General features: G+C 44.2%; 1 protein-coding gene across 5 annotated transcripts in view; it reads right to left on the bottom strand.

The window, feature by feature from the left end:
- The window catches only part of LOC110485768 (potassium voltage-gated channel subfamily KQT member 5), a 140,024-nt gene extending 127,935 nt beyond the window's left edge, over window positions 1-12,089 (bottom strand). For all 5 annotated transcript variants that reach the window (XM_090195850.1, XM_036940424.2, XM_021556927.3 and 2 more), the window contains exon 1: window positions 9,697-12,089. In XM_090195850.1, the coding sequence (XP_090051976.1) occupies window positions 9,697-10,043 (347 nt within the window). In that variant the 5' untranslated portion in view covers window positions 10,044-12,089. The remainder of the gene's footprint in view (window positions 1-9,696) is intronic.
- Between the last annotated feature and the right edge of the window lie 5,427 nt (window positions 12,090-17,516).

Genomic DNA, 17,516 nt, shown 5'->3' with positions numbered 1-17,516 from the left:
AGGAGCAGCTAATGTATTTACTAACGGAGGAAGTTATTGCTGATTTCGGTTTTCAGGCAGGGCCTTAAATTTGGCAGCATCGGGCCTGGGTAAGGCCTGAATGTCGCCAGCATGGGTGCGGCTCAGGCTTTTATGCTCGTACAGGGCTCTATTCCTCCCTCCTGGCTCACAATGTCTGTGTCCTCGCTATGGTAGTTCGCTCCTCAATATACTTAGCCGCTCATGCTAGCTTCCACGGCCGTGCGCCGTGACAGCGGTTCAAACAAACAGCATCTCCATCGGCCATGGGGTTAGAGAGCAGTGCGGAGAAGCCCCGATGGCAAAGGCAGAGTGAGGCTTTAGCCCAGAGAGAGGGACACCGATGGGGGATCTCTGCAGTTATACCCGACTAGCAGTGGAGGGCATGTCATCGAGCGGGATTTGTTTTGTTGTTGTTGTTTGTGTTGGTCACAGTGGGAGATAAGAGGAGAAGAGACATAATATCAAAGAAACAATTGGGGTGGAGAGAAAAGAAGGGAAGGAAAGAGAGAGATGGGTTAGTGAGAGAAACAGGCGGGAGGATTTGCAGAGAACAAAACGGCAAAAGAAAGAAAGAATGATCAAAACAGAGATGATGATGATGATGGCAAAGAGCTGGGTAGTGGGGTACTTTTCTCAGTAGTCCCGATACTGATGGAGAGCCCAGATATGATTGGCTGTGCCCTTGTCAGTTACACAAACCTCCCATAAGCAAACTGAAAGTGAGCCTCTACGTAAAACGACAAGATCTGGGTGTCATTAAGATCAAACAACGTCACACAGCTTTCTCAGAACCTAAGGTCATGTGGGAGGAAAATGGTTGAGATGTGGTTTCGGTAAATGAGTGAGGTTTGTTTGTTAGCTAAAGCAACGTGCGCCTGTGTGGAAGTGCCCTGTGTGTTTCTGTGTTTGCGGCTAGGCCATCTCTAAAAACAGTTATGTGGGAACTCCCTCAGTGCAAACATAGTACTGAAATTAGACACCTGTGTTTCGGAGGCCATTCATAGTGACTCACATAGGCATATAGGGCTATATGGAAGTAAATGCACAACCACATGCTAGAACCTGTACAACGTACAACTACATGCAGGTCAGGATATCCGATAACATTACGTTTCCTAAGTCTGATGATTCGTGTGAGAGTCTGGTAGGTTTTCAACAAGCTAAGTTCAAGGTGAGTTATTTACAGAAGTAGGACTGGATTTTCTACCTTACGGAGTTCGATACATCTGGTGTAATCTTATTTCATGAATCATCCAATTCGGACGATTTGTGTGTGTGTGAATTGACCTAATCCAAAGAGAGTCCTTGATCATAAAACCTGTGTGATACAGAAGCAGGCTATGCAGAAAGTCAAATATAAATGTTGTCAACAAGGAGAGTATGTCAGAAAATATATATATATAAAGATTTAAATATGATTTAAATATAATTAGCATGTTAAAACGTTTTGTCACACAAGCGGGATGTTTGGCCACTTGGGTGGATGAATGGGGAGAACATTTTTGTGGCACGTCTTCAGAGCACGAAGGCTATAACACTCCCCCGCCTGTGCTCTTCTTGGGCCCAACACAAACACACACACACACACACTCCTACTGCAGACGTCTCAAGCAAGCAGCGGCGTAAATGACTAAAGTCAAAATCATTTAAAGTACTATTTAAGTCGTTTTTTTGGTGTAGCTGTACTTTATTTTTTCTATTTTTGTCAACTTTTACTTGACTACATTCCTAAATAAAATAATGTACTTTTTACTCCATACATTTTCCCTGACACCCAAAATAACTCGTTATATTTTGAATGCTTAGCAGGACAAGAAAATGGTCCAAATCACACGCTTATCAAGAGAACATCCCTGGTCATCCCTACTGACTCTGATCTGGCAGACTCACGAAACAAACATTCTTGCTGGAGTGTGCCCCTGGATATCTGTAAATTTGAAAAACAAGAAAATGGTGGAGTGTGGTGTGCTGAATATACAGAATTTGAAATTATTTATACTTTTACTTTTTGATATTGGGGTGGCAGGTAACTTAGTGGTTAGAGAGTTGGGCCAGTAACCGACAGGTTGCTAGATCGAATCCAGCTAACACGCTGTCATTATAAATAAGAATTTGTTCTTAACTGACTAGTTAAATAAATAAATACATATTTTAGCAATTACATTAACTTTTGATATTTAAGTATATTTAAAACCAAATACTTTCAGACTTTTACTCAAGTAGTATTTTACTGGGTGACTTCACTTTTACTTTTTCTACCACTGCAAACAAGCTTCCTTACACACACACACACACACACACACACACACACACACACACACACACACACACGCACACACACACACACACACACACACACACACACACACACACACACACACACACACACACACACACACTTGCACTCCTTCCTTGCATCAACGTCCCTATTCAAGCTTCCTCTCATCATCACCTCTGTTCTGGCCTTTCTTCAACCAGCCGCCGTCTTCTCTGCCGTCAAGTGCGTCTGTCTGACGCTTCTGCTTTGTGTCACGCGGGCTCCTTGTGACTATCAAAACACTCTGTCCTCTTTCAAAAAGACACCCCTCTCTTAACGACATTTACACTTCTTACTGAATCACACCGCCGGACACAGTGTTTACTGGCTCTGCGTCGCTGCGTCTGAATGACTTCACCTTCGCCTGACTGAGAGGGAAGACTCACGCTTTTTCCATTGAGTCAGAGAGCTAGATAGTACACACTACACATGCCTTCCAATGGGAAAAACAAGGGAGAGTGTATGGGATCTTACTGAATCTATTGACATTGCTCTGGGTTGGTTAGTCAGTGACACAATGTCCTGCATGCCATGTTTTAATGAACTTTAAATACGTTTGATTTGATCTGTCTAGGCCGAGGAGCGGCCATTACACTGACGACGTGCGCAGCGTAGAATGTGAATAGCATTGGCGCCTTCCTTTCCATTGCAGTGTGTATCAGTGTAGTATGGGTGCATGACGTGGGTCTTCTTCATTGGTGTGTTGATGAATGCCGGCTTGCTCGAGGCGGGAGAAACCGGAAAAGGACAACATGGCAGTGGAGTAGGCTGATTCCAGGAAGAAGAAGATGTGGCATTTCGACGTGTCAAATTGAGTGACAGATGGATTGCCTACAGCAGCTCAAGGATATGTCTATTTGATCTCAATTTCATTAAAAACAAAACTTTCTATACATTTCTATAGATTCTGCATGAGGAAATGACTTACTTCCTCAACCATAGAGCGGGGTGAGATTGCAAAAAAAAGACAGTCTTGCATAACACCTTGGGGTGTGATGCACAGAAGGCTTACTGTCAGTGTTATACCATTCATCCAACAATCCACCACAGACTCTGCAACCACCACCCTGGCCATACTCGGGAACGAACACCCTCTCTGGCGAGCTCTCATTGGCTATTGCTGATCACCGTTCTCAAAACGTGTCACTGCACCTCTCCCACTACAAGAGCATTGCAGATTGTGTGTTGATAAAATAAAACACGTTTAAAAATGTAGAGAGGTCTGGGACAGCTCAAAGACACGGTCGGTAGCCCTCATGTTGCGTCTCTGATCAGATAACTTTGAACCAGCATCGGTGACAGACGCGCACCTCGAGTAGGCAACGACATGAGGATTTTGTCTCCGTGCTCTAAAACCTGTCTGGAACAGGTAAATCGGGGCCAAAATCATGTAGTGTACACCCGGCTTTAGCCGCCCCACATGCCAGCGCAGGAACCCGACGAGCCGGAAGGTTCCATGTGCGTATCCATTTCCCCACTGACATTCCTGCCCCTGACATACTTGCAGGGATAAGATCTCGTTAATCCAAAGGTAAGATGAATGGCGGCACTGTGTCTGAGTGTTGGGGGAGGAGTGGGGCGGGAGTCAGAGGGGGGTAGGCAGAAGGGAAACGAGTCCCCGGCGGGCAGTGATGCAGTCAGCTAGGCACAAAGACTGGCTCAGCCCTCAGTCCTGCTCTCCCACTCACAAATGGAAAAATGAAATGGATAAATACATACAGTGCATATCCTGCTTGGGCTCTGTATGCTATCTCATATCATCATGAAGTATTTGAGACTGTGAACGTAATCGTCCATGATCTTATGATCTTAAACCTTGTATAAAAATGGAAGAATTTAGTATTTGAAATTGTGATCTTCATCTTGACACTTGTAGCGGTCGTGTCGTATTAGGGTTCCACCCACTGTTGTTCATGCGATACGGATATATTTGCATGTAAATTACACGGTATGCGTGCTAGGTCAAAGGTCGTAGAGGTAGAGCATGTCAATATGGAGGATGTAGTTCTGGATATTACTAGATTGAAGCCTTCACTAAAAGTGCACTTCAGTCTTCTGTGCCTGTACCTTCTGTTTTGGCAAGGAAAAGGACCCAGGTGGATGAGTGCTTGTCAATACTGCCTGAAAGCATGGCCAGGGACAAAGGGGGAACTTCTGTGAGTTATCAAAATGCTTACTGAAATAGCCAGGCGAGAATGCATTATGAGACATTGGAATTGGAGTAAACACAAAAACAACATCTTGTGTTGGACTCAGTCATCAGACGAATCCAATTTGGTTCAGGGCCAGGGTACTGTCTTGGTTTTTAGACATACTGTAGTAAAATAATGTGATTGAGGGATTGGGGATTTTTTTGTAACCAATTTTTATTGTTGGGGACTAATCACTTCTTTACATGTCTGAACAAAATAAATGGCAGAGGGATTTTGGGCAAATCCAATTACAAATGATGACTTTCTCCAAGGAATATTTGTGAAACGTAGAAAGTGCTATGCGAAAACATGTGTATCTCAGTAAATCCTCTCTGACATCCACTTCATTCATACCCAGAGTATTCTGAAGTTGTTAATTAAAAGAAAGGTCATCACTGGGACGCAGATGAGGAACCAACACAACACACACAGACACCCAGGGCCCCAGGTATGTGAGTCATGTAAGTAGAGCTTCAGAAGAGTCACGGGAGCTTTTCCAGGTGGGATGGACTGGTTAAAAGTCCCCCTCTTCAATAACAACACAAATAGACAGTCGTTCTTACATAAAGCCTTGTTTTTTAAAAACTAAACAAACTATGTGAAAGGCATGTCACATATCCTGATTCATTTATCATAGTATTGACATTGCTAATGACCCGATGACAATTGCGATCACGTGTCACAAGGAAATTTGGTTGCCTTCGCCTGTCTGCCTTGTTAAACAACTGCGATTTGAAAAGCCTCAAGTTGAAAAAGACGAACATGTACAGTATAGCGCAGACATAGCATCATTTCGAGTTTGATAGTCTATAATAAATCACCAACATTTACTTCCATTGGATATCAAAAAGCTTATAACAACAGTGAATAAGCCATTCAACTGCATATTAAGGCTAACTATTGCCCCTTCACACCAATCACTACAGATGACTCTGTAAGCATTAAGGCAATCGCAGTGTAATCCATTACCAATCAGTCTCAGTGTCACAATCTATAGTTAAGCGAGGTCGAGGGAGGGGGGGGCTCGGATATCCTTCATATCTATTACTCTACTATTGCTCATCTCCGCAGGGCTGAAAGAAATCCCTCACTAACTTCCCAGCCTTGATCCAACCAACCATGCGCTCCCAAAGAGACAAGCTTCTGCAGTCCAGAATATGATCAACAAATCTGGCCTATCAGATTCACGGGCTCTAATAAAAAAAACTGACAATGCAGTAATGATGTAAGCACCCCACCCCTTAGTCGCCCGAGTTTGATTGATTAGGATCCCAATTAGCTGACGCCAATGGAGACAGCTATAGTCTTACTGGGGTGTAGCACATAACGAAGAAGACATTACAGACAAAATACTTTACAATGTACATACATTTAAAACATTGACATGTAGTGTGTGTGTGTGTGTGTGTGTGTGTGTGTGTGTGTGTGTGTGTGTGTGTGTGTGTGTGTGTGTGTGTGTGTGTGTGTGTGTGTGTGTGTGTTTGTGTGTATCATTTACACACAAACTCAGCAAAAAAAGAAACGTCCTCCAGCTGTCAACTGCGTTTATTTTCAGCAAACTTAGCATGTGTAAATATTTGTATGAACATAACAAGATTCAACAACTGAGGCATAAACTGAACAAGTTCCACAGACATGTGACTAACAGAAATGGAATAATGTGTCCCTGAACCAAGGGGAAGGGGGGTCAAAATCAAAAGTAACAGTCAGTTTCTGGTGTGGCCACCAGCTGCATTAAGTACTGCAGTGCAGCTCCTCCTCATGGACTGCACCAGATTTGCCAGTTCTTCCTGAGTTACCCTACTCTTCCACCAAGGCACCTGCAAGTTCACAGACATTTCTGAGGGGAATGGCCCTAGCCCTCACCCTCTGTTCCAACAGGTCCCAGACGTGCTCAATGGGATTGAGATCCAGGCTCTTCGCTGGCCATGGCAGAACACTGACATTCCTGTCTTGCAAGGATTCAAGCACAGAACGAGCAGTATGGCTGGTGACATTGTCATAATGGAGGGTCATGTAAGGATGAGCCTGCAGGAAGGGTACCACATGAGGGAGGAGGATGTCTTCCCTGTAATGCACAGCGTTGAGATTGCCTGCCATGACAACAAGCTCAGTCCGATGATACTGTGACACACCACCCCAGACCATGATGGACCCTCCACCTCCAAATCGGTCCCGCTCCAGAGTACAGGCTTTGGTGTAACGCTCATTCCTTCGACGATAAACGTGAATCTGACCATCACCCCTGGTGAGACAAAACCACGACTCGTCAGTGAAAAGCACTTTTTGCCAGCCCTGTCTGGTCAACGATGGTGGATTTGTGCCCTCAGTCCAGCCTCTCTCAGCCTATTGCAGACAGTCTGAGCACTGATGGAGGGATTGTGCGTACCTGGTGTAACTCGGGCAGTTGTTGTTACCATCCTGTACCTGTCCCGCAGGTGTGATGTTCGGATGTACTGATCCTGTGCAGGTGTTATCATACGTGGGCTGTCACTGTGAGGACGATCAGCTGTCCGTCCTGTCTTCCTGTAGCGCTGTCTTAGGCGTCTCACAGTACAGACATTGCAATTTATTTCCCTGACCACGTCCTCATGCCTCCTTGCAGCACGTTCACGCAGATGAGCAGGGAGCCTGGGCATCTTTCTTTTGGTGTTTTTGAGAGTCCGTAGAAAGGCCTCTTTAGTGTCCTAAGTTTTCATAACTGTGACCTTAATTGCCTACCATCTGTAAGCTATAAGTGTCTTAATTAACGACCGTTCCACAGGTCAATGTTCCTTCATTGTTCATGGTTCACTGAACAAGCATGGGAAACTGTGTTAAAACCCTTTTACAATGAAGATCTGTGAAGTTATTTGGATTTTTACGAATTACCTTTGAAAGACAGGGTCCTGAAAAAGGGACGTCTCTTTATTTGCTGAGTTTACATGAACAACTAGGGGACGTAAAATGGACACACTCTCTTCAGGGGATCATAAAAAAGGACAGCCCCCTCCAGAGATGATGACCCCAGACACAATGATATCACTGAGCAATAATACAGTGATGCTTTATGGGTAGTAAGAATATTGTTCTCATTTTTTACATTGCAAGGGGTAGGGAAAGAATGCTCAAATAATGTATCTATACTGTACTGTATCAGAAACACAATACACATAGGCCTACTAGTCTTCTGCATGGTTCAATGGCACAATGATGAGGCATGCTTGGAAAAACATGATCAATTTGATACGCTGCCTGTCAATGCAAAGGAACTGTGACCCCACAATTGATCTGCAGATAACCCCAACACACAAACACAAACTAGCTAAATCTTCCCCTATGAACCCAGAATGTTGATTCTCAAAACACGCTCAGAAGCCTGCACTCATCCAGACAGCCCGTGATAACAACACTGTCACACGCCGGGAAATCAAATGCAGCTGGTCGCCTGGTCAACAAACGGAGGCCATCTGACGGAGACCAGATGGACAGAGACACCGAGGCGCGGTGAAGATGGACTCTTTCCTGTATCTGGTCTGGAGCCACCTCAAGGCCAAACTGAAGACTCATATAAAGTACTCGTATGCTGAACTCATATAGAAGTGATGAAGGCCTATAGAAGCATAACTCAAGTACTTGCTTAATATCAACACAGTAAGGGCCCTGCAGAATAACCCATACACAGTGCTTATATAAAGAACTTGCATAGAAGTGGTACACAGAACTCGTGTAAGGTGGGCTCATATGAATTTATATAGTGCTCATTCTCATCACTGTAGCCTACTCAACATTGTAGTCTGTTGCAACATAAGTTTGTTTGTGATCATGCACTGATCATTGTAGTGTAATCAAGGTTTAAAAAGACTTCTAAAGCTTGTGTCATTTCAACATAAATGTGTCAGACCTGATTAGCCCTAACAAAAAATGCATCAACCCCTACAATTTTTAAAAATATTTTATATACATATCCACATACAGTATATACACATGGACTCTACAAGGTTTTGAAATTGTTCCACAGGGACGCTGGCCCATGTTGACTCCAATTCTTCCCACAGTTGTGTCAAGTTGGCTGGATGTCCTTTGGGTGGTGGACCATTATTGACACACATGGCAAACTGTTGAGGGTGAAAAACCTGGCAGCGTGGCAGTTCTTGACACACTCAAGCCGGTGCACCTGGCACCTACCACCATACCCAATTCAAAGACACTTAAATATGTTGTCTTGCCCATTCAACCTCAGGAATGGCACACGTACACAATCCATGTCTCAATTGTCTCAAGGCTTAAAAATATCTTCATCTACACTGATTGAAACAGTAGATTTAACAAGTGACATCCATAGGGGATCATAGCTTTCACCTGGAAAAACCTGGTCAGTCTATTTCATGGAAAGAGCAGGTGTTCCTAATGTTTTGTACAGTCAGTGTAAATACCCACATAATTATTCACATTTCCTGTTGCTGCAGGATTCTTGTCCTGCTGTGAGAAACTGAGTCAAATTTAGACACTGCATCTGTACCGCTCATTGTGTACAATGTTTACTTCACAAAAGCTCTTGAATAATTTGCACAATTCAACAGTGTGAGTCAGTGTGAGGGGGGTTTTAAATTCAGAATTAGCTGTACAATTGGACAGTAAAGTGGTACTGGGTTATTTGTATGGATGAGATGAATGTATGGACTACATTAGAAACAACCAGGGGTTTATTTTACTTGACATTTCTCTCTGCATTCATTATTGGCCTTATGAGTAGTCATGGTAGGCTATACAACAGATCAACTTAATTGACCAGGGGTTGGAGATGGGTAGGATCTAGCACAAATAAAACAGCAGCATATGATTGTCTGTTATAAGTGTTCAGTTAATCTGTCTTATTTTTTTTTTGATGAGATATGGTAAAAATATAAAATAAAAAAGAGAATGGCTTCCTTTTGGAAAGTCCAAAACCGATTGAAATTATAATTTCAGATCATCATCAGATATCATGGCCCATTCTTATTCAAATTAGATGAATTTCCAAGAAATGTGTCCAGACATGTATCGTGGTAGAGCTCTACAGGAGCATATTTCGAGGTGGAGGCAACAGGTGGAGGGAGACATGAGCTTCTGACCGATGGCGGAATAAAACAACTGCGCAAGAAGACTTCATACCATGCAAATAGATGTATGAAATGTTTCACTTACACAAACGCATGGTAGATGAACGCCCAGGCTCGTGGTCTCTCCAGCACGTTGTACAGTAAATTTTGCAGCCTTCGGTAACGGACGTTTCTCCGGCCGCTCTGAGCGCTGTATATGAGCGGCTTTCCCAGCAGGCTGAGCCGGGCTCCCTTGTTTCCTCTCAGGCTTTCCGAACCCCCGGCACCTGTAGCACTGGAGGCCGAAAGCAAACCGTCCCCGGCACTGGCGTTGTTCATCATCCTTCGGCCGGACTCCACATCCTTCAAGTCATAGCCCTCGGCGCGGTGGCCCGGAGAAGTTTTCATCCAGAGCCCCGTGCCGCCTTCATCTCCGCTGTGGTTGCGGGGCATGGCATCACCAGTGCGGGCATGAAGTGCTGATGTGCAAAGGTCCTCTGGGGCATGCGTGGCTGTCTTGGATGTGTAGATGTGGAGCTCTCTGAATGAACAGCAAATGAAGTATTCCAGCTCCTTGGAGTTAGATATGAAACCATAGGCAAGGCACGCTGTTTAACCCGTCTGTGTTTTGACCGCCCTCTTTCGCCCTGTCAACAATCAGCACTCCACATGCAGTGTCGGGTTTTCCACAGCTGTGTGTCGCCTGCGTGTAAACGAAATGCACTAAGCCCGCAATTCTTCAGTGGGCGCGTCTTGAGGTCCAGTTTCAACAAATTGTCACCACTATCCCAGGTAGTTTAAAGGGGAGTTGTAGTCAGCACGACCCGGCTCGTAGGGTTTTGCATAAACACAAAGGAAGTGAATTTCTCCGATGAAAGGCGACTTTCTCACCAGCGCGATGAGCTCAGCCTGTTGCTTCCAATATAAGTGTCAGCGGCGGAGGCGCACGATGATGGCTGGGGCCAGCCGATACCGCGCATTAAATGCTAAAGAGAACGCACCACACAAATTGTTTCCAATTTAAGCATTTGTTAACGTACTGATGACAATTCCGTATCTTCAGATATTTTCGAGTCAGCATGTCCTCGTTCCTCGTGCTTGGAAACTGGCAGTATAAGCTCAGCTAGCCGCGGAGTCCTTAGTGATGAGAGATGTTTCATTGTCAATTGAGCGCTTGAAACACAAGTCGCACTGAAAACCACGATTTTATTCAGTTGGCATTCAATTTCCCTTTAAGGCAAAAACCATGCAAATAACTACAGTGAAAAATTACGAGTGCTCTATTTGAATGCTCTATTAAGTAGGCCTAGTCTATAGCTTAATGAATTTTCCATTCAGAAGTAAAAATTATATTTAATTCGATGGAAATAATAAACCGCAAACGGTATGACATCTGTATAAAATATCTAGACTACAGTAGCCTACACAGATGAAAAAGTCGTTCTGAATTCCACCCGCCGGTGCGCCACCCAAAATGACATTAGACTATAGCAAAAATAATCATTATGAGCGTCTCGGATTTATTAATAATTATGTGAAGAATTCCCACTTATTAAAATCCCCTCTTCCCCCCTTCTCTTAGTTCTCTGTCAGCAGCTACTAACACCATGACCACGTGACATGGCCCGAAATAAAATACCGAGACGCGGTGCAGTATAATAACCCACACGTTGGATAGGTTGTTATATCTTATACATTTCCCGATTACTTAAATGATAGACTTGGTTGATCTTCAAACAGAAATAAACAAACGAATGAAGGGATGGAGAACTTGGTTAGTTCATTTTGTTCAACCAAAAACAGACGGATCCATTGTTCATTCTTACTGAATGGCCGATTCTGCAAGATGTTGTTTTGCTGTAAAACTGTTGCCTGTAGAGGAAGTTGTGGCATGTGGCTTATTATTTTTCTCATTCAGTGAACACACATTTCCTTTTGTCTATACCGCAAGCGCTGTGGAAAAGCAGTCGCTGTAGTATTCAATACTGCAATAGCACTTCTCAGAACAAGAACATGCATGTCTGTGGCCTGGTCTCAGATCTGTTTGTGCTCTTGCCAACACTCAATTGCTCATTGTCAAGCCAAACACAATGAAGTTAGCATGGTAGCACTAACAGACTGGGTAGCAAGTAGCCTAGCGGTTGGGCCAGTAACAGAACGGTCGCTGGTTCGAATCCCTGAGCCGACTAGGCAAGGTGCCCTAATTGCACTCTAATTGCTCTTTTAAGTCTCTCTGGATAACAGCGTCTGTAAAAATGTAGGTTACTATAGAGCTTATTCAACATGTTTCGTCATCATGTAGGTCGTTTTTGGACATACTGTATATAAGTGCTGACCATGCAGGGACAACACTTGTTTTGATGGCAGAAAGATCATTAAATGACATAAAGGAGAGAGGGGACAATGGAGGATGTTCTCTGGATGACAGCAGGCTCTGTCGTAGCATGAGAGCCTGTACGCGATAGCACCCTGTCAAAGAGTGTGTGTGTGTCTGTGTGACCCAACTACATAGCTCTGACCCTTAGACATGTCTGCACACACATAGATCTCTCTACTAGAGGTTAGCACCTCTGTCCTTCCAATCCACCCCCTCCAGAATTGCATTGTATATCAGGTGCGGACCGGGACTAGAACTCAGCCCTGACATTTCTAACACACCAGCCATTTATTCCCTTGAGGCCCCCATTATTAGCCAGATAATGATCACTTTTGCGCAAAATACCCAAGTTAGACAGGCCCACTGGGCTACAAATTGACCAGCCCATCTGGCATTTGCCCGAAATGCCAGAAGGCCAATCCGTCCTTGCAGTTTATGATGGGCAAACAGAGATAAACTCCATCCAGACACTGACGATCCTCTGACAAAACTACACCATCTGCTGGTGAATACTGGTTAGTTACTCAGTAGGTTATTATATTGCACCGTCTCGGGAAACCATCTTTGTCCCCCACAAAGAATTCGGGGAGGGGACTGTGGATCTGTCTCCGTCCGTTCCTTTAAACGTTCATACGTTAGTCACATGCGGTATCTCAGACAGCACTGGGCCGATTTTGACGAAACTTGGGTGAATGATGCGTCTTGCCATAAAGATCCGGCCTTGCTTTGACGGCCTTGTTTTGAGGTGACATGAATTTACTGTAACTGTTTTCTGGTTGTTTGTTTGACTATATGCTTGAAAACCACAATTCACACATGACACAGTAGGATGGTGTTTCAATTATGCATGGGAAGTGGATTGTGTAATTTAAACTAAACTAAGTATACAATCAATGGCCTTTTTCTTGTCAAATTATTTCAACCAAAACTCAGTACACTGTAAATGCATCCTTTTTTTTTCTAAATCTACAGTTATGTTGCAACTGGGATATGGGCTGCACCAGTTTCCTGTGCCAAGCCCAATTTCCTGTACCTTCTGAGGGCCTCTTACTCCTAAGAATGTGTCAGTAGATGGTTCTTAAAGCTGTATATACCCCAGTACTGTACATGCAGTGAAAACTCTGCATATCTCAACAATTCAAAACCTCTCAAAGCAGAGTGCACACAGGTCTAACATCAGATAACACTAACCCGAATCTTAACATTCTCCATTTAGGAGGATTCTAAATATCTGACCCTGCATGAGTGGTTAGAGGGACTCACTCCTCTGAACACTGGGTGGATGCTAAATCCAATGGGTGGATGCTAGATGCAGAATGTAGGCTAGCTGGGCTGTTCCCAAACTATTCCCCCCTCAATGCACAGAACAAAAGAGGAAGTCAACATAAAGAGAACAAACATTATGAAAATAATGAACGTGATTATATTTCCCGTTTTTCTCTGTGCGTTCTATTACTAATGAACCATAAAGATCATCATCATTTGGCCCTAAATGGAAGAGGTCACTTCCTGGAAGCTGGAAGACAAGTATCTTGACTATATTATGTATGATCTCTGGTCCTCACACACACACACACACACACACACACACACACACACACACACACACACACACACACACACACAGGTCGTGAGCTCTGATCCAGTGACAAGAGGCAGGGGCTAGATTGCCTGCAGATGTTGTTTCGGGGGGCCCTCTGCTTTCTTAACGAGAGGATGTGGAACATAAATCTCCGGGGTCCATGTTGCCATGTGTCCTATAAGAGGTCAAACGAGAGGGCATTTTGGTACAACTTCCCCTTTCAGTGAGAGAAACCAACGCAGTCAGCCATGAAGGAACTATTTGAAGGAACTATTTTAGTCAAAGCTGTCCTGCAGAATTTTCTATGCAAAGTTGAAAACTTTCGTAGAGTTGTTTGTGCCATTATTTTACTTACTCCATTTCTTCCCCAAAATACTTGCGTTTCACTTTTTTAGGTAAAAAGATGTGGTCAGAGAAAGTAAATGTACTTTTCATATTCTGAGGCAACTCTCGCACACCAAAGACAACAGTTGGAAAAGGGGACACCCTTCCTTGTAATGTTACAAATGATTAAGGACCGACTGATTCGGTGGGGACTGGCAGAACTAGAGGGCGCCTTGTGCCTTTTTTTATTCTTCAAAACATTGACTTAGTGGTGTTGCCATGATAGTACAAAAATTAAACGTAATTTATCAGTGTAGGTACTCGGTATAGGGAAGGGGGAAGACACGCTATCCCCCTTAGGAAAGGAGTAGTGTAGCAACCCTAAGCCAACACCTAGCGAGCTCGTTAAGAGGGTCAGACCTCTTGCTGTAATGGTTAAGGCGTTGGCTTGATAATCGCTAGACCTGGGTTTGAGTCCCAGTCAGGGCTACCCCCCGAAATTGCTATAAAATAGCTCCATGGTTGCTTTCCTTAACACTGGTCCTAATTGACCCATTTTTTTTCAGTTGAAGAGGATCATCTTGGACAAAGTGAGGTGTACAATCACTGATCTACAAATAGTATTCCCTGCCACATAATAAGCTTTGTGCAATTAAGATTTTTGGAGCTACGCCTCCCCTGGCTTATGGGACCCCCCCACCAAACACTCAAGCACAACCACATTGATTGATTGAAGACAGCTTATGTCAATGAAATAACATTTCCTAAAAATGTCTAACTTCAGCAACCCTAGTGGATAAAATCAAATATAAAACTTGTCCTAATGATGACATCCGTGAGATGACACAGAGTCCAAATGTGAACTGGAAGTGCGTCACAAATGAGGCATAATTTGATGGCCATTATTTGGACATGGTCATTTGCAATTCTAGCTTTTGCGAATTCCTTCCATGTTTGTCTTTGTAATGCTTAATTTGTCACAATTTGGAGTCTCTAAGACGTTAGTCCTGGATTTGGTCAGATCTCAGTTGATTCTAAGGTCTTTCTACTTTCATGTGTAGGATTCAAATGTTGGCCTGTTTTTTTAAAGCTACACTGATACTGCGCTTGTTCTCTCGCACTCTCTCTCTCTCTCTCTCTCTCTCTCTCTCTCACTCTCCCTCCCTCCCCCTCTCCCTCTCTCTGTCTGTCTCCCTCCCCCCCTCTCTTTCTCTCTCTCTCTTTCTCTCTCTCTTTCTCTCTCTCTTTCTCTCTCTCTTTCTTTCTCTCTCTCTCGCTCTCTCTCACTCTCTCTCTCTGTCTCCACCTCTCTCTCTCTCTCTCTGTCTCCCTCACCCCCCCCCCCCCCTCTCTCTCTCCCTGGGAGTTCTGTGAAGCTGCTTTGCTAAGATGCCTATCTGAGGAGAATGACAGAGGGCATGGCAGGGTTGAGTCTGTGGGACCAGAGAAAATATTAGTTTTCCCACAAGCAAGCAAGAAGAAAGGCTTATACCCATAGCAACAGATACAACTTATTTTAGAGAGCATTTTCATTTTGACCCGGTTTTGACATAATGTACCAAGGTAATTGTGGGTTAAGAGCAATCTAGGCTCTCAAAATACACTTTTGTGTCATCTAGGATGCAAAATACACTTTGAATATGCATTGGAAGCAGATCTGTTCACAGTGTACACAGCTCAACAACTAAAAGATGGAATCTATCTCAACATGGAGTTAGCGGGAAAACAGGTTAAAATGCAGCTGGACACCGGAGCGTCTGTATCTCTGGTTCCAGAGAGACTCTACAAAGAAAAACTGAAAGAGTGTCCTCTTCAGCCCGCGTCCATCCGCCTTTCTTCATACAGTGGTGACACTATTCCTGTGTTAGGGCAGATCCAGGTACCAGTCCGGTATGAGGGGGAAGGAGTGGACGCTACCGCTTGTCATTGTTAAAGGAGAACAATCAGCCTTGCTAGGCAGAAACTGGCTACAAAAGATCAAGTTGAACTGGGGAGAAATCTTCAGTCTGAGAAATGACAAACCAGTGAGTCAGGCTACACTCACTAACATGCTGGAGAAGCACAAATAACTTTTCAAAGATGGCTACGGTGAAATACAAGACTTCACAGCAAAAGTCAGAGTGCAAGAAGGAACCAAGCCTATCTTTCACAAACCACGTCCAGTTCCCTATGCTCTTAAGGAAGCAGTAGAGAAGGAACTGGACCGCCTACAGAAGAATAACATAATCACGAAAGTAGCGAGGAGCGACTGGGCCGCTCCGATTGTTGTAGTCCCAAAGAAAGACAAGACCGTCAGAATGTGCGGTGACTACAAGGTCACAGTAAATCGCTGCATACTACCAGAGGAATATCCACTACCACTGTCAAACGATTTTGAAATGTTTCTCAAGAACAACGGAGTAAGGCACATCCTGTCACCACCTTACCATCCGGCATCAAACGCAGCAGCGGAGAGAGCCGTGCAAACCTTTAAGAAGGCCTGGACTAGACTCGAGGTTCAGTCTGTGCCCATCCACCAAAGGCTTCCCCGGTTCCTGTTTATTTACCGTAACACCCCACACAAAGTAACGGAATGTACACCAGCTGAACTGTTTCTGAAACGCCAACCACGTACCCGCCTGACATTGTTGAAACCAGACTTGTCAAGCACTGTGGCAAAGCACCAGCTACAGCAGAAGAAAGCTCATGACAGACACTCAAAGACTGTCAGAGAATTCAAAGAGGAAGAGAGGGTGATGGTACGTGATTTCAGACACCCCAAGCGCCTGTGGAACTCAGGTGTGATCTTGCAACGCAGAGGACGTTTGACTTACCAAGTCCAAATTGGTCATCGCCAGGTCAACGTTCATGTGGATCATCTGCTACGGTCCAACGCCCCAGCAGAGACATGCCGAGAGAACAAGAACAATAATGACCCCCAGGACTATTCTCCTGACTGTGGACGTACGGGAGAGACAGAGCCTGACCTTCCACCCGAACCTGGCCCACCACAGGAAGCCCAGGAGCGGAGATATCCCATTCGACAGCGAAGGGCACCTCAAAAGCTTGACCTGTGAGTTGAGCTGGTTAAGGAGGTAACGGACAGTAAAACAAACACTTTAATATGTCCTAGATAAAAGGAAAGAAAAATGACATTACCTGGGTTAGTTATTAGGACACAAACTCCATCTTCGGGGCAGAATAATCCCCTGGATTTGTGCTGGGCTCTGAAAAGTCTGCTTCAACCCAGTAGTTGAAAAATGTTTAGGAATGCATTGTTCAGATATTGCATTAGTAGTTACCTAACATATTTACCTTGTTCTCTGGGAGTTAAACACTATGGGGGAGGAGTGTAGTATCTGGGATCTACATCTGTTTATATTAGTTACTGTGCTGTTACTAAGCAGTAATGCAACTCCATTTGGAGTTTGCCAAAAGGCAAATGAAGACTCTCTGACCTTGAGAAACAAGATTCTCTGGTCTGATGAAACCAAGATGAAACTCTTTGGCCTCAATGTCAAGCATCACGTCTGGAGAAAACCTGGCACCATCCCTACTGTGAAGCATGGTGTTGACAGCATCATGTTGTGGGGATGTTTTTCAGCGGCAGGGACTGGGAGACTAGTCAGGATCGAGGCAAAGATGAACGGAACAAAGTACAGAG

This window comes from Oncorhynchus mykiss, chromosome 13 (genome assembly GCF_057628025.1).
Source record: "Oncorhynchus mykiss isolate SJ-2025 chromosome 13, ASM5762802v1, whole genome shotgun sequence".
NCBI lineage: Eukaryota > Metazoa > Chordata > Actinopteri > Salmoniformes > Salmonidae > Oncorhynchus > Oncorhynchus mykiss.
The sequence above is the reverse complement of the archived record's forward strand: the minus strand, read 5'-3'. Positions and strand labels throughout refer to the sequence as shown.